At 41.5% G+C, this 21,946-nt stretch overlaps 1 protein-coding gene across 3 annotated transcripts in view; it reads right to left on the reverse strand.

Moving 5' to 3' along the window:
• WBP1L (WW domain binding protein 1 like) overlaps positions 1-21,946 on the reverse strand; it is a 64,274-nt gene that overhangs the window by 4,016 nt on the left and 38,312 nt on the right. For 2 of the 3 annotated variants that reach the window (XM_027852108.1, XM_027852109.1), the window contains exons 2-3: positions 17,664-17,766; positions 1,342-1,503 (exon numbers count right to left, since the gene is read on the reverse strand). In XM_027852108.1, the coding sequence (XP_027707909.1) occupies positions 1,342-1,503; positions 17,664-17,766 (265 nt within the window). Of the gene's footprint in view, positions 1-1,341; positions 1,504-16,489; positions 16,588-17,663; positions 17,767-21,946 lie in introns of those variants that run through there. The other variant, XM_027852110.1, reaches the window with a different exon arrangement.

Genomic DNA, 21,946 nt, shown 5'->3' on the forward strand with positions numbered 1-21,946 from the left:
GTGTGTGTGTGTGTGTGTGTGTGTGTGTGTGTGTGTGTGTGTGTGTGGCAGAGAGAGACAGAGAGACAGAGAGACAGAGAGAGAGAGAGAGAGAGAGAAAATATATAGGAGGGAGATAGGGGGAGAAAAGGGTAGAGGAGGAAGAGAAGGCCAAGGGCAATCTGGCACAGAGGGAGAACACTGGGGATGGAGGGGTGGGAAGAGAATTGGTTTTTCAAGGTCTTAAAGGCCCTGCCTGACACAGCTCTGGGGGACTGAGGTGAGAATAAAGGAAATCCCTTTGTCCTTTCATTTGACCCCACCCTGCCCCAAAGGTCCTGATGGTGATGCAGTAAGTGGCAAAAGAGAAGGAAGTATTCCGTAAGTGAACAATACCAGATTTAAATGGAGTCATTTCCATGTGTGCATCAGTCAGGTGATCATATCTGGCATCATCAGGCCTATGTTCTTGAGCCAAGACCCCTTTTTAAGTCTGGAGCTTGGAGTGGGAACTCTGACATATGGCTCTCAGACCACTCCCTTTCTATTCTCTGCCTTGCCCCTAAATATAGCAGGAGACCATGATCTGGGAAAAAGTCTGGCACAGGGGACACAGGGCTCAGAAATTCAAACTGTTCCCTTCTCTCTGATGCTGAGAGAAATGGTTGGGGAAAAGATAGTTATCTTTCCAGGATGGTAAGGGCAAGAGCCGGAACTAGATGAGCTTTATCCAAACAATCCTCTTTTGTTTCTTTTTTAAAGCACTGAAAGGTGGCTGGGAGCAAGCTGGTCAGCCATTCTCATTTGCCACAAGAGAAGCTTTAGTTAAATTAGGTGCATCCTCTTAGAAAAGAGTCACCAAACTTCTTTGTTCTAGGAGGCTTAAATGCCAACTAGTCCACAGTGTCCTGAACCCTGATTTACCCATGGAACAGGGGCCAGAAAGACATGAAGATCCTTGGGGCTAGAGCAGAGGGCCAGGCTGATAAGTGGACAAGATAGCTTTGTGTTCTAAATTCCAGTACACCCAAATCACGGTTCAGATGACCTCCTTCTCAATGAAAATTGCCCCCAAAATGTGGTTGAGGAGTAGGGGTCTAACGAGAAACCACTCCTCAGCAGTACCAGTCACTGTTAGCTTTAGGACAACCCTGGGATTTCTGAGAGCTGTGTCCATGGCACTCGCTCCTCTCTGTGGGGAAGGAGCACTCCCCCCTCCCTGATGCAGACCCCTGCTGCTGTTGTGCATTGAGTCTTTCCCCACTCCCCCCAAAATCCCCTTGTTCCCAGACACCACATCCTCTGAGCTGGGCTCCTGGAGACCCCAGGTGGTGATGTGAAATCGATTTTCGGTGTACGTACTGAAATAAAATGGCAGCGCTGAGTAGTTATGGGCTTCCCGGTAGGCAATCAAGTTAATTTCATGTTGCCGCTGCTGTGCCTGTAGGCGATGCTTGGCCCGGCGGTGGTGGCAAACGCAGCAGCAGCTCAGGATGATTATAATAGTCCACACCAGCCAGAACCCTGGGAGCAAAGGTGGGAAAGAGAGAAAGAGGGAGAGAGGCAAACAGCCATGCACACAATGAATATTGGCAAGAGGTAGGCAACTTTCAAAACAACATATGTCACAGCTACAAAACCCTTTTGGCAGAGAAAATAGAGCCCAAGCTCAACCAGAGGAAAATTGACTCTGTAGCCCACCTGGCGAATCTACAGCCAGAATACAGAGACATACTTCATCAACTCTTGCCATGCTGATCAGAAAAGCAGAGGAGTATAAAAACCTCCATTAGCTTTGGGGGACCAAAAATGTCAGGCACTCCAAATAGTTTTTTGGGATAAGGAAGACTGGCCAAGTTTACCATGGCCTCTGGAATAATGGAAGTATGTTAAGCTAGCTCATTTAATATTCCCACCCTAGATACCATGCTTTGGAGCATTAACTCCATGAGCAGTAAACACTGGTCATCTGTTAATTCTGTAGCCTGTTACTCTATCAAGATGATTTGTTTGTTTGTTTGTTTGTTTTTTTCAGGGAGGGGGGGTGTTGGGAAGGCTCTTAAGATTTCTCTCAGGCAGCTAGGTGGTGCAGTGGATACAGTGCCGGCCCTGAAGTCAGGAGGGCCTGAGTTCAAATTTGGCCTCAGACCAAACACTTGACATTTACTAGCTGTGTGACCCTGGGCAAGTCACTTAACCCCAATTGCCAAGGGGGAAAAAAAAAAGACTTCTCCAAATCTCCTCATCCTTATTCCCTCTGAAGTCTGAAAAAAAAACAAATTCACTCCCCAAAAGCTAAAGTGGAGACCCAGGGTTTTTAATATTTTGGTGTCATGACTCCTTTAGCAGTCTGATGAAACTATGGATCCCTTCTAGAATGTTTTAAATGCACAAAATATGTAGGATTACAAAAGAAACCAATTATACTGCAATAGTTATCAAAATAAAAGATGTACCAAAAGTCTTTGTGCAGTTTTAAGCTTTGATAGCTCAAAACCACACTAAGATGTACTAAGAACAAAAAACAAGTTCATGGACATCTGATAGAGGATGTTCATTAAAAATGAAAAATAAAACCTAAAACCTACTGCACAGTTAATTAACCTTTCAGAGTCTTAGTTCCTTCCCAATTTAAGAACCCCACATAGCTGTTCCAAAGTCTCTGAAAATCAAGAGCTTTTCTTAATGATGTACCTTATAGGACCAGTATTCAGTAGAACTCTTTCAAACTTTTAAATAAAAGCAATCCAGTGAGATTAAATACTCGGCCCAAGGTCACACAACTTGCTAGTGGTAAAAATGGAGCTGGAGAGTCTGATACTTTATCTGATCCACCAGACGCCTGCCAGCACCTTCCAGAGCAGATCCCTAAAAGTTAAAAACAAAAGGTTCTAGCTTGCCCCAGGGCCCAAGTCCTCCCTAGATATATCTTTTTTGCTGATACATTCTAGTACAATAAAATTGTCCACTATCAGGAATGCTTTTCTAATGTCAATCATTCTCCTTCCTTGCCAATGGACCCAACATCCTCCGCCTCTTCTCTTCCTCTCCACTTCTGAGAGAATTCTCACAGAAGACTGAGCTCTTTGAGCCCAGCAGCATGCCTACAACAGCCCTTCTGGGGCTTTCCTTTAAAATTCCTAGATAGGCAACTCATTTCCTGTCGTTCTGAAGAAGGAACCTCCTCAGATTTTACCCAATAAAGCCGGAGCTACTCAAACAAAAATTCACAGCACCCTAAATCAGAGGTTATTAACCTTGTTTGCATCATGGACCCTTCTTTAGCAGTCTGGTGAACCTATGAACCTAAAGTGAACCCTTCTCAGAACAATGTTTAACCCTAAAACATAGGGTTTACAAAGGAAACCAATTATACTGAAATGAAGTTATCAAAATATTTAAAAAACAAGTTCATGGATCCCAGGTTCAGAAGTCCTGTCCTAAAGTCAAGAAATACTATCTTATTTGTTTTGCCTGATAATACGTATTTGTAACAGGTTTTGTTTTTCTTGCCTTCTCAACAGGTTGGGGATGGGAAGGTGGAAGAGAGAATTTGGAACTGAAAACAAAATATAATTGAATTTTTTTTTTTTAAGGCAATGGGGTTAAGTGACTTGCCCAGGGTCACACAGCTAGTACGTGTCAAGTGTTTGGTCTGAGGCAGCATTTGAACTCAGGTCTTCCTGACTTCAGGGCCGGTGCTCTATCCACTGTGCCACCTAGCTGCCCTGAATTTTTTTAAAAAGAGAAATACTTAGTTCCCCTAAAAGAGGCGGTCATTCTCTAAAGGAGAGACTCTAAAAAGCATCTGTTTCTGACCTATCACTAGATTATACCTCCCCAGATACATTCACCCTATTGTCTATTCACCCTAAAATACTTGCCAAAGCCCTTTAGGGAAGAGCTGCTGGCAGATCCCTCTCTCTCTCCTCTGCAAGCCTCCTTCAGAAGTTACCCATCAGCAAACCAAAAGATGACAGTAATGAATGGGTAGCTGTCAGTGGGCCCTGGGGAAGGAGCCTGTCTGAGCACTTTAGTCGTCAGCAGGTGTCAGTGTGTGATCAAATTCTCTCTGCCTGGTATCACCAGAATGGGAAGAGGATTTCTACTCACGGACAGTTGGACTTCTCTCCTTGACATTGAAAAGGTAAGCCTAGGGATATCGCCTGTCTCCAGTCTTTGTCCAGTGCAACAGCGAGTGAGAGTTGGCATGGCAGCAAAGCCACTAGGCTGGGAGTCAAAAGACCTGGGTTCCAATTCCAGTTCTGAAATTTACTCACTGGGTGCCCAGGTAACTTCTCCCAGACTCAGAGTTGTTGTGGGAAAAGCATTTTGTAAACTTTCAAAGTGTTACATGAATGTGAAATATAATTAGCTTCCACTTTCGAGTTATGGGAGAGCTACAATATCCCTAAAGATTACTCCCTGTAGGTCAAAGGGCAGCCACAATTTTGAAGAGAAAAAATATAAACCATTAATAATCACATGCTCAAATTATCCAAAAATCAGAGAAATGCAGAGGTTAAGAAAACCTTAGGACACCATCTTATACCTACTAGAATGGTAAAAATAGCCCCATCCCCCTAAAAAAGAAAATTTAGGGTTGGCAATTGTTAGTGGAACTATAAACTGGCATGACTATTTTGGGACCCAATAATTTAGTAATATATAAGAAGGGTCAAAAAACTGATCATACCTTTTGAAACAGCAATTCCACTGCTATGACTTTAAACTTTAAAATGTCCAAGAAAGGACCCACCAGTATCAACATATTCCTAGCTCTACAAGAATATTAATAGAATCATAGGTCCAGGGACAGCTAGGTTTGCACAGTGGATAGAGCACCACCCCTGGAGTCAGGAGGACCTGAGTTCAAATCTAGGCTCAGACACATGACACTTACTAGCTGTGTGACCCTGGGCAAGTCACTTACCCCTGATTATCTCAGCAAAAAAACCAAAACAAATAAAAACATAGGTCCAGATGTGGAAGGGACTTCAGAGGCCAGTTCTGAAGTCACACAGATCATACTGTTTGTCCTGCTTATTTGTAATACAAAAAAAAAAAAAAAAAAAGCCCAACCCAAACCCAACCAAACGGAAAAAGCCTCCATGTCTAATGAATGACTAGGGATAGCTGAAGAAACATTGGCATATTAATGTAACAGAATATTATGGTGTCATAAAAAACAAAGAAATATGGAAGGATCTTTATTATGTGGCCAAAGGGACATGTGAAGACCGAAGCTGACTACAACTATGTATAAAAAAAGGGCTTCAAATGGACTTAGAAAGGAACACCAAGTAAAACACTATTTGTTAATTTACTTGGTTCTATTTTGTTAAATACTGGGATTTTTATGTGGGATTTTGTACTCTGTTTTACGTTTGTCTTTGTTGGTGGTTGTTAAGTTTGTAAATAAAAACTTAAAAATTTTTTTTTAAAAAACATTGTTCTCTATCAAATACTATCTGTGACTATAATGAGGAGAGGGAAGGAGGGAATAAGCATTTATACAGCACCTATTATGTGCTTTACGCAAATGCTTTACAAAATGCTAAGTGCTTTACAAATATTATCTCATTTGATCCTTACAATAAGGCTAAAGGTAGGTATTGTAAATTGTTATCCCCATTTTACAGTTGAGGAGACTGAGGCAAACATAGGTTAAGTGACTTGCCCAGAATCACAACAGCAGTAAATGTGTGAGGCTGAATTTGAACTCAGGTCTTCCTGACTTTCTAAATGACTCAATGACTGGAAAGGATTCCAAAGAATCCTGCAACAACACCTCCCTGCCTTGGTCCTGTCAGGTCTCCTAGCTCCAACTAGTGGAATCAGACTGGGAAATGTCAGCTGCTGCAGAACTTATGAATGTCCCTAGGGTAGGAGTTCACCTGAGATCTGTGAACTTGGTCCCCTCAACCACTGTATTTTGATAACTGTACTTCAACATTACAGGTTTCCTTTGTAATCCTACGGATTTTATTTTTATACATTTAAAAGGATTTTTCTGAGAAAGGGTCCATTGGTTTTGCCAGACTGCCAAAGGGGTCCATGACACAAATAAGGTGAAGGCGGCCTGGTTTCACAGAATCAGAGTCTCAGAGTTGGAAGGCACCGCAGGGGTCATCTAGTCCAACTAATACCTAACCAAAAGAAGCCTCTACAATATCCCTGACAAGTAGTCATTCAGCCATCCCATGAAGAGCTCTACTGAGGCAGCCCACTCTACTTTTGAATAGCTACAGTTGTTAGGATGTTCTCCTTTACATCAAGCCTATATCCCTCTGAAAATTCTGCCATGGCTCCTAGTTCTGCCCCATGGAGCCAAGGAAAACAAACCTAAAAGTCTAATTTTACTTCCATGTAACAGCCCTCCAAACACTTCAAGACAACCCTCATCCCTTTCTTCCCTCCTTCCCCAGGCTAAACATCCCCAGCTCCTTATTCTCATGTGGCATGGACTTGAGGCTCATCACCATCCTGGTTACCCTCCTTTAGCTTAACCGTGCCCTTCCTAAAATGTGGTACCCAAAACTCAATACTCAATATTATCATATCAGCACAGAGCACAACAGAACCTTCAACTGGCACTTTCCCGACATGAGGCTTCTCCTAATGTAGCCTAAGCTGCACTGTCCTAGAAGAAAACACAAAGGAGTCTGAGTTTTCAACCACTTGGTCCAATTTCCTTTTCTCCACACCAAATATAAGTAAGAGCCTGCCCTCATGGAGAGACTTAATCAATGCATACACACAGCTACGTTAAATTTAAGAAGACATCACTGTTAGTGGAGGAGGAGGGATTAGTCAGGAAAAAAGACTAAACAGACTTGACACCTGAGGAAGAAGACATTGAAACAGATAGAGGTGGTTTTGATTCTGACTATGTTTGATCAAAGGCATGGAGATAAAAACAGGGCAGAATGCAACAAGGGACACTGGGTAGTCCAGTTTGGCTGGAATGTAGAGTACAAGGAGAGTAACTTGGGAGATGATAGTGCCATCAAAAGAAAAAGGCAGATTCAGGGAAGGACAGTTTAAGCCAGTTTTGGACATGACAAAGCTGAGGTGCAGCAGGGCATCTGGGCAGAGCTTCTACAGAGGGAATTCAGGAGTAAGGATACAGATTTGGGAATCTCAGCAAAGCACAGTGACAGGTGGATGGTGTTTTAAGGGTCAAGAGGAAGATAAGGAGATGGAGGAGGGCTCTAAGAGACAGATCTATCTTTTCACCATCAAAGATGATGTTGGATGGAATTATCATCTCCCAAGCCACACATTTCTATATCCTTTTAAAACAAAATTTGACAAGTTGATTCTGAAGATAAATCTACCTCTCATTTTTAGTATCACCATACAATACTAAGCATAATGGAGTCTAAGTCAGAAGACATGGGTTTGACTCTCCAATCTAACACTTCCTAGCTGTGCAACTATGGCCAAATCATTTACCTCTATCTATAATATATAAAATATAATATATAATATATAACAAATATTATAATATATAAAATAATATCTATAATATAATAACCTGAGTTTATATATTAACCTTATCTATAAAATGGGGGTAATTTTTCTTACGTACCACATAAGGTTATGACGAAAGTGCTTTAAAACCTTAAAGTACTATATGAACATGAGCTACTAGGACAAAGCCTTAAATATATTCCCCATACAAGCTGCAAGGTAGACTTGTGAAGAAAAGAAAAAAAAATATCCTCACCAATCTGACACTCTAGGGCAGAAATAAAGGAAGATGAGCTGGGCGGTACTTGAGGAAGACGTGTCAGAGGCCAGGATGTGGAGGATAGAAAAAAGAATGGGGCAATTGGCAAAGTTAACCCAGCCTTGCTTTGTAAAACCGATCCCCCAAGATCATTTCCTTACAGGAATTATTTTGAATTGATCTGTCTTCTTCTTAGGAGGTAGCACTGGTAATTAAAACACATAAGAAGCCAGCATTCCTCTCCAGTTACCTAACATAAGTCACTGCTTGCCTTGGGCGAGTTAGCAGATGCCCGTTTGCAAGGGTGGGTTAAGGCAACCAAAAATGTTTCTCAGAGACTTAGGGGGAAACTGCACCAGAAGTAAAGCTGGTCTAGTGGCATGACTGGGCACTAATCTATGTGCAGAAACAGAAGAACAGGTTCTACTTAACTAGAAATATGTGAGAAGTAGGGCAGAAGGCATTCTGATATTACCCATACAAAACTAACCACAGCAACCCATCCAAGTCAAGTTGGCGTCACTGTCCTCTTGAAGGAGAAATGTCTGGACTGATCCCTGTGGAGTTGTGCAAACTTCTCATGAAATTCCCTTCTTCTCGTAGGTTTCACAAACAAGGAAAAAAAGAAACTTTAAAAAAGAAAACTAAAACTAAACAAACAAAAAAAAAACCACACCAAAACGACCCAGAGACTGCATTCTTCAATGACTGCTTTAGAAGCTGTGACCTCATTGTCGGGAATATTGTCATCTTTGGGAAAATGGAAAACATGTTTTTTAAAGCATAATCAAATGGAAAGGACCAGGTCGTGTACCTCAGAGTTCATTATAAGCTTGGGAAAATGTCACTGCTCTGATGGTGGGAAATTCTCTAGCAATAAGCCAAAGTATACCTCCTCCACAGCCTCAGAGGCTGATATTTGGCATACAGAGAAGGCAAAGGGTTTGTACAAAAAAGGCCCCAGAGACTCAACAGAAATTAAGTTTTACCACTAGAAAGTAGGCAGGACTTCCTGACAATGCTGACTGGGCAAGGTACCTCATACTGTCACAAAGAGTAGACACCTATAATCCTTCACTACACCCTTTTCCCTCCAAAGGTTGGTTCTTGGGAAGTTCTGACTATTAGTAGATTGATTATTTCACTTAAGTCATTAGACAACTTGCCAGTAGAAATGAAATTGTAGAAATGACAACAGATGCAAAAGGAATAAAAAAGTCTCTTTTAATGTTTTTTAACCCAAAATTCTAACACAAAAATCACCACCTGTGACAGTGAATTAGGTTAAGAACAAATTATATCTCTCTGTCTCTTGGAAAATCAATCAAAGGTCTGTCATGACTGGAATAGGATACAGAATGATACACATAACTGACCCAGAAAGAATATTCTAATTTGGAGGTAAACACTACTGACCTACTGACATACTTAAGACAAACTGATGATAAATATAATGGGACTACATAGAGTCATTAAATGAATGTAGTAATACTATGCCTCATGTAATCTTTTGAAAATTCCCTGGGAACATTCTCTCCTCTGCGCCACCCCCTTCCCCTCAACTCTCACACTAAAGTACAAATCAGGGTAAAATTATCTATAAAGAAGGTTTATCTGTGATTATTCAGGCAGAGTTCCTATCTACTTCTCCACAGATTTGCATCACTGGATCAAAAGATCACAGATTTAAAGCTGAAACGAATCTTGGAAAGTCATCCAGTCTAACCCACTCATTTTACAGATGAGGAAACTGAGGCAGAGAGAGGTTAAGTGTCTTGTCCAAAGTCATACAAGTAGTAAGTGACAGAATTTGCTTTTGAAAACCAAATCTTTAAAAGCCAATCTATGTGTGTCCTTGGGTAAGTTTTCATCTTTGTATTCTCAGCACCTAGCCCAAAATAAGCACTTAAATATGTATCAGTTATTTCCTCTTCCTAAGTCTTGGTTTCCTTATTTGTGTAAGACTGGGCATAAGAAAATATATACCATCTCAACCAAAGACATGAGGGAGTTCCATGCCACACTGCTTAACACTGCTTTATTAGAGCCAGACCTATAGATGTCTACAAGGCTGATGATGCCCCCGTCCCTGTGTCAACAGGGAGAATTATAAGAGCAAGAGAAAAAGGATAATGGATTGAGGCCCCAGTCATGAACTTTGGGAGGGGGCAAGGGAGGGACTTAACTGTTCCCAGTTAACATGAACAAACTGATGGGGGAAGACAGGAAGTAGCAAGATTTCTGGGACTTACTGTCATTCAATATTTAATGGCAGTTATGAAGGGTTAGAGATACACTCTAAGAGGAAGTCTGCCAAGGACTTCCTGGCTGAATCTTCCTTAACCCCCTCCCCCACCATCATCAGAATGGAAAAAATCCTTACTACTTCCTTGATTAAAATCTAGAAGGTACTTGTGAAAGTAGTTTCAAAATGGCAAAGACCATAAAGAGTTGATATGAGAACTAGGGGCTTTATTCCTGGGTGGGGCTTAAGTGCAGCTTTTCTTCATCAGGAGAGGACAATAACATTAAAGAGGTAAAACACTGGCAGATTTACTGAGAGGAGGTGAAATACCAGGAGACTGGTGATCGATGAAGAAGTCATCTTCCGCAGAAAAGACTCACTTTTAGAATCTTGGCCACTGTTGGAGTTACAAATTATCCCTGCAAAAGATAAGCTATTTCCTTCCTGCCCTAGTTCTCTTCTTGTCCTGCTCTTTTGTTCCTTTCAAGGGCAACATGTAGAAGAGAAGATTCAATTCAATTCAACAAATATTTATAAAACTCCTAACGTGTATAAGGACCCTGTGCTAGAAGAACAGGGTGTAGAGTAAGATCTGACTTCATTGGTATAAGGAACTCCCAGAGGAAGTAACTGCTTCTACTAATGCAGGTTGGCACCATTTCTGCAACTTAGAGTCTTAAAGAGAGTTGCTGAGGGCAGAGAGAGGTTAAAACACGTGCCCAGGGTCACAAAGCCACATATGTTGGAGGAATGACTTGAACTCTGATCTTTCTGGCTCCCTAACCACTACCATCATGCTCCATTTTCTTGCCTGGCCGATACAAAGATGAATGAGACTTGGTCCCTGTCCTCAGGCTTACAACTTAGTTGAGGAGAGATAGGATAGATACATGAGTAAACATCATCTAAAACCAAATATAATAAGTACATAGGAGAAGGGCAAGTTGCTAAGGGATATCAAAGGAAGGGGAGAGTAACACTGGCTGTGTGTGGAGAGGGTATACCAAGAAAAGTTTCCAACCTTAAATCTCCCCCAAAACTGAAAACAAAATGCCAAAAAAACCCGTGACCCTCTGTTGCCACATTCTCTACCTACCTAGCTCTGATAACTGAATTCTGGGCACAAGGGACTCCTTCTGCTTGGCAGCCAAGGCTCCTGGAGGGTCTGTCTATCTGAAAGGAAGCATCAGCTTCATTTGCTCCTTTCAGGGCCTGCTACCACCCGGGCACAGACACCAAGAAAAACAAACCAAGGTGAAAGAAGGCCTCAGTTTTATAAGTGTCAGAGCAGAACATGAACCCAGAAAGGGAGATGCATTTTAAACATCTAAATACAATTTGTCTACCTGCTTCATATATTATATTCACTAGTCCATAAGCCTTTCAAAATAGTAATTGTTTCCTCCTTTTCTGCTTCCTATTTGTAAGATTAGTAGGGATTGTTCTGGGGTACCTGTCCCCTCTTGGCTTCTGGTAGTCCATTCACACACCTTATTCACTACCAAACTCTTCTGGAAATTCCAGGCTTGCTCTCCCATCAGTCCTCAAAGGGGAAGCAAGAGGGAGAGGTCCTCCTTGCAGGAACCACTCCCATAGGCTACAAGATGTGGGTGAGTGTCAGCGAAATATGTCCTAGCCAAGAGCTTAATTTTCTTTCCATTCCAAACAACTGACCTTTCAAGCCACCCCCTCTCCAGCCCACTAAGAGGGAAAGAGAAAAGAGGAAGTGGAGAGTGCTTTGTAATGCTTTTGTGTTCAAGGCACTCTGCTAGGTGCAAACAACCCCCCCCCCCCCAAACAGCCTAGAGAATTGTTTCCAAGTAGAAGGAAGAGATGAAGGCACAGATTTATCCAGAAGACGGCCTACAGTTTCATTTCTCCAAATAGCTAGCTACAACAACAGCCTAGAACACATCTCATTACTTGTAACTTCCCTGGGCAGAATGTTTTCTGCCTCTCCTTCTGCTCCCATGAGGTTTACCCCATTCTTTATGTGGGCTACTCTAAAGTAAAAATTAAAATTTCTATTTAAATTCTAGCATCTGGAACTACTTCATTTAAGTTGTGAAACATGCTTGAAACATTAAAGAATTTTTCAGTACTAATTCACCCTTGAAATACCATAACAACCTTCTCCCAGTAACTCTTAAGGACTCTAAACAGCTTATACCACCAAAAATACTGTAACACAGTGAGGGCTGATTTCTCATTATCTGCTTATTGGGTTGCCCTGATATTCGTTCACCCACAGCTTAGGCATTTGCTGATAACCCAAATGGGCAAAGCAAGGTATCTCTTTGTTTTAATAACTAAAGGGGAAAGAAGAGAACACTGAAATATATGAGCTCGCTGCATTCTAAGTACTGGAAAAACCATTAAATGTCCCGGAGAAGCGATAATGAAAAATAGCTTCCCCTCCCCCCAATCCAGAACCAGGGGAGGTCAGTAAGTCAGAATATTTTATATACTGTAACACTATACTGTAAGTCTTGGCTTAATAGTTTTCCCTTGTCTCCAGGTTAGGTTCAATCTGGAAGGAATGTGTAGGAAAGGACTGTGAAATCTAAACAAAAGGCATCGATCGACAGTCAATCAGCATTTACTAAGCATTTACTGGGTTCAAGGTATACAAAGAAAAAAAAAGCCAAACAGCACCCCCCCCAAAGAGCTTACAATTCTACAAGGGAGACAAGTGGCTAGACTTAATTATTTCAAATAATGAAAAGTGGTGGCACTATTCAAATTTGCAGGGCATATTTCCATTGGGCTAGAATCCCCCATATTTTACATAATTATAACTTTGAATAGTGTGAATTGGATATATGCTCCTACCTTAAGGGATCGTCATCCACACTAATCAGCACCTAGTTGATACAAAGTAGGTAGGGTAATTAGATGCTCTATTAACAACTACTCTTCTCCAATGAGATCACACAAGCATTTAAATTATGGCTGGCTTAGGTGGAGAAATAGATAAAGCACTGGGTTTGGAATCAGGAAGATTCATCTTCCTGCGTTCAAATCTGGCCTCACACACTTAACTAGCTGTGTGAATCTGGACAAGTCACTTAACCCTATTTGCCTCAGTTTCCTCATCTGTAAAATGAGCTGGAGAAAGAAATGACAAAATATTCAAGTATCTCTGCCAAGAAAACCCCAAATGGAGTCACGGAAGAGTCAGACATGAGACTAAAAAGACTGAACAACAACAGAAGACTCACTTTGGAGGGAAAGTACTGGGGGGAAAGAGGGGTGGCGGTGGAAGTGATTGGAAAGGAGGAGGGACAACACCAATAAAAGCCTCCTGTAGAATGTCCTTCACCAGCCAACAACCATTTATTAAGAGGTTAAGGCACTGTGCTAAGAGCTGGGGATATAAATAAAATATAAATAAATAAAAAATATAGATAAAAGGCAAAACACAGTCCCTGCCCTAAAAGAACTGACATCCTAATGAAGGAGACAAAAATATGTGCTTACACACAAATAACTGTGTACTTACAGATATATATCATGTAAATGGGAAGTAATCTAAAAGGAAAGGCACTAATAGTGAAAAGGACAGCAAAAGGCCTCCCACAGAAAGTGGTACTTGACCTGTGTCTTGTAGGAAGCCAGTCAGAAAAGGATAAGAAAGAGCATGGTGACAACCAATGCACAGGCACAGAGTTAGACGGTGGAGGGTCACGCACGAGCAACAGCAAGAAGGGCAGGGAAGAGGATCAACAGCATGTAGAAGGGGGTCATGTGTAAGAAGACTGGAATGGGAGGAAGGGAGGCTTCACTGGGAAGGGCTGCAGAAGCCAGCAGAAAGACAGCCAATGCAGGAATCTGTCATGCTTCGCTGTACATGTTTGCAATTGGTTTTGTTTTTCTTGCTTTCTTAATACTGAAAGGTGAGTTGGGAGGGAGACAATGTTGACCTAAAACAATAAAACTGAATGTATTTTTTAAAAAACCAAGATTTAAATTTGATCCTGGAGGTAATAAGAACCACTAGTTAATTGATCAAAGTGGTGTATATGATTAGATTTGCGTTAGGAAAATTACTGGCATCTGTGTAAAGGATAGATTGAAATGGGCAAAGGTCTGAAGCAGGGAGACCAATCAGAAAGCCAAGACCCTGCAATGGAAGTCCAGGTGAGAGGTGATTAGGGGCTCAACTGAAGTGGTTCTTGTGTGAGTAGAGAGATATTGCAGGCATAGAAGTAACAAGATTCGTCCACTGGACTGGATGTGTGGGGTAAAAAAGAGGAGTTGAGGATGACACTGAAATTGTGAGTCTGAGTGACTGGAAGGATTAGGGTGTCCTTGACTGTAACAGGGAAGTATGGGACAGGATGCGTTTAAGGCAAAAGATAATAAGCTGTTTTGGACATGCTGAACTGAGTGGCCTATAGGACATGAAGATCAAAATGTCCAACAGGCAGTTTATGGTGCGTAACTGGAGCTCAGGAGACAGACTATGGATGGATTTAAGATCTCTGAGTCATCTGAATCAAGATGGGAGCTATTGAGGTCACCAAGAAAGAGAGTGTAGAAAAAAAAGGAGAGAAGAACATGGCCATACACCAACAATTAGAACATGGATAATGAACCAGAAAAAGAGATGAAAAAGGAGGTAGAACAGCAGGAGATAAACCAAGAAAGAAGTGTCACAGAAACCTAAAGGGAGCATCTAGGAAGAAAGGGTGGTCAACAGTGATACAGTCAAATCAAGAAGAAGGATTGAGAAAAGGGCACTAAATTTGGCAATTAGGAAATCACTGCCAACTCTGGAAAGAGAAGTTCTGGTTGAGTGATGAAGCTGGAAACCAGATTACAGAGGATTTTGAAGAGAATGAGAGGAGAGGAAGCAGAGGCAACAAATGTAGACAACTTTTTAAAGGAGACTAAAGAGAAAACTGTTTCCCTAAAAAAGGGAGAAGGGATATAGGAGAATCAATAGCAGGTGTGATCAGATCATGTGAGATTTTTGAGGATAGACCTTGAAGCATCTATAGGCATCATGAAAGTATCCAGTAAATAGGAAGAGATTGAAGATTAGAGCATGCGGATGATAAAGTCATGGGTTGGGAGGGGGGGTAGAATCTGATGGAAAAAATGGGAGGGCATGAAATCAAGGGTACATCATCAAAGACTAAAGGAGGAGATGATGGCATCAATAAAACACTGAATTAAAAAAAATTAAATTAAATTTTAAAATTAATTTTAAAAATTTAAAAAAATTAAAACATTAAATGTAAAAAATTAAATTAAAAAAAAAACAAACAGCTGTGAGCTTCCTGGATGAGTGATGACAATTCCCTTGAGATGAGGTCTCTGAGACAAGGGAAGCAAGGGAAGGGTAGACTCCAACACGACACACACTGCCCCTGAAAGACTGTCAGGCACAGCAGGAGTGCAGCCAGGTGATCCACCAGCTCCAGGCTCAGCTGGGGTTTTTCACAGGCCTCTCTATTTCAGGGGATGGGAGAGTGAAATCAGTCACCCTCTGAAGGAACATTCTGCAAAACCTATGTAATGTTTCCAGTTCAGGCGTTCATGGAGTTCAGAGTCGAGCAGAGGTAGAATCTCAAGCTAGTTACTCTTAGCAGATGGCCTTTCAAAATTAGGTAAGTGGTAAATATGGCACTGATGCGACCACCCCAAGGGTTAAGCAAATGCCTCTTATTTCTACCTATCCACAAGACACACAACCTCACAGATGGTCCTGGAGAGAAAAGTCTTAACTAGTACTGCCAAATGTATATTTAAGTTAGTAATTCAAATTCTCAAGACCAAATGAATTTAATTCACTTGAATTAAAATGTATGCAAATTTTTACTCATATACAAATTAGAACTGGAAAGAATCAAGATCATCGAGTCCAAGTACTTCATTTTACAGATGAAAAAAGTGATGCCAGCAAAGTGGAAATCAAGTAGAACCAGGACCAGAAACAAGATTTTTCTGACTCCCAGGCCTTTACTTACTTTTCCTACTACACCAACTGAAAAAAGGCTGGACACCACAGATGGTCATAACAATAGTTGATAGTTATGTGGTTCTTTAAAGTTTGCAAAACAGTTCACATACATCATCCCATTAGATCCTTAAAGTGCCCCTGTAAGGCAGGTATTATTGTTACCCCCATTCTATAGATGTAAAAATTGAAGCCCAGAGAAGTTAAGCAATTTGCCCAGGGTCACACAGCAAGTATGTGTCAGAAAAGGAATTCCAAGCTAGGTCTCCTCTGACTCCATATCCAGCATTTTCCCCACTAAATACTGATTCTATACTGATCTTATCTCTTTAGTAGAGGGAAGATCTCTACTGGCCACTAAGATGTCAGATGTGTACACCAAAGGATTAATACTCTTACCTGTTAGCAACATCTTTTTAAAAGGACCCCAAAATCTAAAGATTGCAATCAATGTGTTCAATCAAGGCAGTGTCAAGATATTAGGAGACATTCTGTTTTCCAGGGCTAAGGCCCAGCAAGCAGGCTGTGCCCTGAGCTTGGCATAACAACAATCCTTTTCACTTACCCTCTGGGAACATCACACAATTATTGTATTGCTTTGACCAGCACCAGGAGTTCTCTGAGCTCGGATAATCTGGGACAAGTTCTGATCATGAAGCCCTGCTATGAATCAAATTTGTCACATTGTTGCTGTTACCCCTCATTGTCAGGGGTACAGCTCACTACACAACCATTAATAAGTACTGAGATCTCCCCAAGATGCATGGGGGCGGGGGGTGGGGGAGGAAGGGGGAAAGACCCTAGCACATGTGTCTAGATCCCCTCCTGCTTGAAAACCGTTTCCCTCACTTTGAAATTAAACTTCTGTTTGATTCCTGATTCTCCTGTCTTTGGCCTGCTCTGTTTGGCTCCAGTCACCCACAGGTTAGAGGCCAATTCGGCCCCTAGCTGACAGTAGTAAGCTCCTTCCAACCCAACCTTACGACACAGACGAATTTAGTGAACCGTACAATACATTTTCTACTTTGCTAACCAGCCAAAACAGTATTATCAGCTCTTGCACTAACAAAAGACTATTTTCACTTCTCAAGTAAGGTAGGGAAATCTTAGATGTATAATCCACACAAGCTCTGGGGCTCCTTACCTGGAGCTGGGGCGGGGGGCTCCCTTACTCAACTCAATGAGAGAAAGTGAAGCTGAGCACTTGTAGATGAAGAGAGGGCAAGGAAATCCTGCCTTTGGGCCCCTCCATAGTCTTCTGTACATGTCATTAGCTCCATTCTTGAGAACAGAAGCTGTTATATCATGACCACCCTCCATCCCCCTCATGAGACTAAGCAGCTTAGGACATCAGACTGTATACATAACAAGCCACAGTTCCCAGGTAGGCCACTGGTCTGTGCAGCTCAAGCCACCAAGACATCAAAGTAAGATTCCAAGGTAAAGCACAGTCTCCTAAGGCAGGCTTCCTCCTTTTCTCCCTTAGCTTTCTGTTCAGTGTCACAAGTAGTCATGGTATCTTCTCAATGTGACAAAAAGATTCCACAAGCCCTATCTACACAGCCTAAAGACACAACCCCCACCCCCAAGCTGCATGGAACACCCCCCTGGGACTGCAGACAACCCCTCCCTCCTTCCCTCAATGCTCATCAAGAGAATGTATAAAGAGCCCAGTAGCTCCCACATCGGAGCCAGTCTATATGGACAAGAAACCAAATACCCCCAAAGCATGAACTTACACCAGAGTTCATAGTAGTAGTTGCAGCACTGAGACTGTCCACAGCAGTGTCCTGTGTCACATATGTAGCTCTGGTTGTTGATCCCCACACAGGTTTCCTTATCCTAAGAGCAAAGACATTTGAATGCATTACATTACAGCTTTTAATAAGTTTCTCCTCTTATCCAAATCCTCCAGGTAATAACATAATCACAACCCTCTTATCCCAACATGTGGTTCATTCCAGAAGTGCTGAAGTTACTGAAAATGAAGCACAGGTATGGCTTACTAAGGTAAGATGTCCAGGGCACAAAGCACATTTGTAAACAGTAAAATTCTCATGGGGGGGCAGGGAGATGACTTAATTAACTTAAGCATAAGTAAAATCTTGCATTTTTCATTGTTAAACAGAATGGTGGTATAATGACAGAATAAGCAGGGTTTAAAATAAAACTTTTTTCCCCCATAAAACTTCCTGGAATATTCACTGAAGTGTTTATTCCCGAATTAAGTTCTAGTCAGACAGGAAAGATACTAGGTATAAAACTTGAACACTTGGATTACATTGCAATCTGCTTCAAAAAAGGCCAAAAACCCTGCTGCCACTGGAATTCTTCACACTTAAGGACCTGGCCCAATTCCAATCTGAACTTTCCTCATCAAAATACTCCATAAGTCTATATTGGTCCCAGGATTCACGTCCATCACTTGTCTGGAATTGTTGTGAAGGAAAGGTTGCTAAGCAGCAGTCCAACAGCTGCCATATTCCATTTCAATACACTAGTAGGTGGAGAGAGAGAAAAAAAATCACACCCCCATTAGGATGCAAGAGCTTTCTTAAACTTATCTTGACTGCAAAGTGTTTTGAGCACGATGCATTCCACAGAGTCATCTAATACCTCCATCTTTGCCTACTTCACTAATCCTAAAAAAAATAGCCCTCTTCAGAAGGGAAAACAAAATGACAGCACTGGGTTTGCAACTTCTTCCCAAGCTGACCTTTCACATAGCACACATCCAGACCAAAGGCTGCCAATGGAAACTTCAGTCACATGATGGCTTCCTCAGCTCCAGCCCTTATTTTATTGTACTACACTTTCCCACTTGGCCAATGGTATAAACAAACAGTATGAATTACTGTTTTCAGGGCTCAGGGCTATTGGTGCAAGTAGTGACTCTACTTTCTCTGAAATTAAAGAGGACTGGAGAACAAGCCCCATGCTCAGGTTCCCCGCTCCCCCTTGCTGGTCCAGGGCAACTCTCAGCAGTTTCCTCAGCTTCAGATCTCTCACAAGTCCAAGGATGGATGTGTTCGAGAGGGGCGGGAAGGGAATGAGAAGCATTTGTAAACTACAACAAGAGGAAAGAATCAAAATAGTAACCATGACCACCACCTCACCATTTGTATGGCACTTCAAGGCACATTTCTTACAACAACCCTGTGAAATAAACAACGTAAGAATTATTGTTAACCCCCTTGATAAGAGGATACTAAGACCACAAGAGCTTAAGTTCCCTCCCTGTGATCACACAGCTAGCAACTGTGTCCAGTGGGATACAAACCAGGGCTCCAGACTTCAAGTCCACTGCTCTATCCCACTGTGCCAATATGTCTGTCTGTCTCCTATTCTGAAACACTGCAAACACCATGACCAGAATATTTTGGCATACTCAAACAGAAATAACCATCAATAGCACATATACGCAACAGAAATAGTCACTTCCACTAGATTTCCATCCAGGGAAATTGTGCTAAGATAAGTCATAGCTAAGGAGTGGGAGGCACAGCTGGACTAAGAGAATACACCAAAGTTAAACTACTAGGCTCAGAATCCTAAAACCCCAAATTTGAGATGAAAAGCATTAAAACTTGAGGGTTCAGTCAGAAATTCTTGTGCCTATCATAGGTCCACAGTCCTAAAGCTGAAAGGTTAAAAAGTCATATAGTCCTTAAAAGTCATGTAGTCCAATCTCCTCATTTTACAGATAAGGAAATCAAGGTCCAGACACACAACAACCAGTAGACTCAACATGTTCAACTCAACATGTTTACATACAAAAACAAGGTCTATCAAAAGTAACCTGGGGTTGTTGTCACTAGTTGGCCCCAAGTGTAAAAATGTGAAGCTCTTTCATGAGATGCCTCCTTTAAGGCTGAGTCACTTTCTTGTTATATTTAGAGAAAGCAAATCTATGATTGCTGGTTTTGATAGGACACACAAACTCTAATTTCAGATCAAAACATTCAGGTTTCAGGGAGCGTCAACATTCTTGTTAAAGCCCAGCATCCTCTCCAAATGCCATCCTTCTGGCACCAGTTCATAAGAGCCCAGCTCAAAGTGGCCACACAGATTCTAATAGAGGTCACATCCTGTGACACATGAAAGAATCTTGTGACACTGCTTCCCCAGGAAAATCTCATGAACAAAGATAGAGGCTGACCAACTGCTCCTGAGTATGTGCAGACTGGCATGAACCGGAACCAACCTGAAATCTCACCAAATCACATCCTTCTAACAGCTCTGTCAGCTGCTCCCTTTGCCTACCCTCTTTCTCCTAAAACAGCAGGGTCTGACTTTTCTCTGCTTTACCTCTTCTTTCTCAGAAAGATCAGGATTATAATCATCAGGATCCTCTAATCCAGCACTTTTAAAACTTTCCAGTGGAGCAAAAGGCGAGTTAGCCTACCAGTTTCTCACTGTGATCACACGCACACACACACACACACACACACACACACGTTCCCAAAGTGCCCAAGGAGCATGTGGTCTATTTCACTGTCCTTCCCCACTTTTCTTCCTTCTCTGACATTTACAGGGCGCCTATGCCCCAACAGAAAGAGGGTAAAGTATAATTACATCCTTTCTTATTCAAGCTGGAAGCCATAGCAGTATGATAATTCTGCGGAAATGCTCTCAAAATGTGGTTGGTGAGTTTCTAACAAAGTTACCCTGTGAATAGTCCCCTTCTGTCTTCTTTCACTATGCTTGCGGGAACCTCACTCACACACCACTATATTCTACACTTTTATTGGGGCCAACTTGTAGACTCATCAAGAACCAGCAGCAGTCAAAGGTCCACTGCTGACCTTTTGATGAAACTAACAGCCCTTCCAAACAGTAGCTCTTGTGGATAGAGCACCGGCCTTAGATTCAGGAGGATCTGAGTTCAAATGCAACCTCAGAAACATAACACTTACTAGCTGTGTGATCCTGGGCAAGTCATTTAACCCCATTGTCTAGCCTAAATAAAAAAATAAATAAACCTTAATAAATAAATAAGTAAATAAATAAATGAATGGATAAAAACAGTACCTCTTACCTCCAGGTAGAAGACACCTGCTCCTATTCAGTAACCCCTATGGGAGTGTGAACTGTTCTAAGAATAGGGAGTGGTGAGAGAAAGATACAGCAGGAATGGGAGGAGAGAATGTGGCTTAATAAAACACAAAATGTTTTGGTATTTGTACACGTAGATATGCTCTTTAAACTACTCCCATGTTTTTTCCTCTTGTTGCTTTAACTTTCTTTTTGAAAACTTGAACACAAACATTCTAATATACAAAAAAACCAAAAAGGATTGCACAGATAATTTTGCTAGAAGGCTTGATTTGAATAAATGAATCTGTTCCAACACAACTGATATATTAGGGAACATGTTGAGCATAATTCAAACTTTGGTTATTATTTGGCATTATTTCTTTTGCCACATCATAATATGCAATTCACAATCTGCAACACTTTCAATGCCCACTTCCATAAGCAAGGCAAAACACGGTATTTATTGTGTATTTTCTATTAAAGGAACTGTAGGCAGAAGAGGGCTGGTATAAACCACCACGGCCTGTGCCCCAGAGGGCCTTTTTTTTTTTTAAATGCGTCACTGACAAAATGTTTGAACATTGTGCCCCTCATTTTTCCCATAAGACCTGTAGGTTTTATTGTACAATTTTGTGGTGCTTTTGGGGAATGCGTATGTCAAGTTACAGCAGAACTGACTGTACATGAAACTGTGAACTTCTAGGTAGTTTGTTTTTAATCTTATGCATATAAAGCTCTTTTTACACATTAAATTTAATAAAGTAGTAACAAAATTGCCTTTTGATGTATAATGCAACTAGAAAGACAGATTGAGGCCAGGTCGTAAAGGGCTTTTAAGTGAAAACAGAAGAGTTTATCGTGTATGATAGGGGCAAAAAGGGCATCTGACATGTGGTAGACACACAATTTTAATCATTTGCAGCAGCAACACAAATAGTTATTATATCCTATTACAATGAATACCATTTCAAAGAAGCCATCCCCT

This window comes from Vombatus ursinus, unplaced genomic scaffold (genome assembly GCF_900497805.2).
Source record: "Vombatus ursinus unplaced genomic scaffold, bare-nosed wombat genome assembly UNPS02009205.1, whole genome shotgun sequence".
Taxonomy (NCBI): Eukaryota; Metazoa; Chordata; class Mammalia; order Diprotodontia; family Vombatidae; genus Vombatus; species Vombatus ursinus.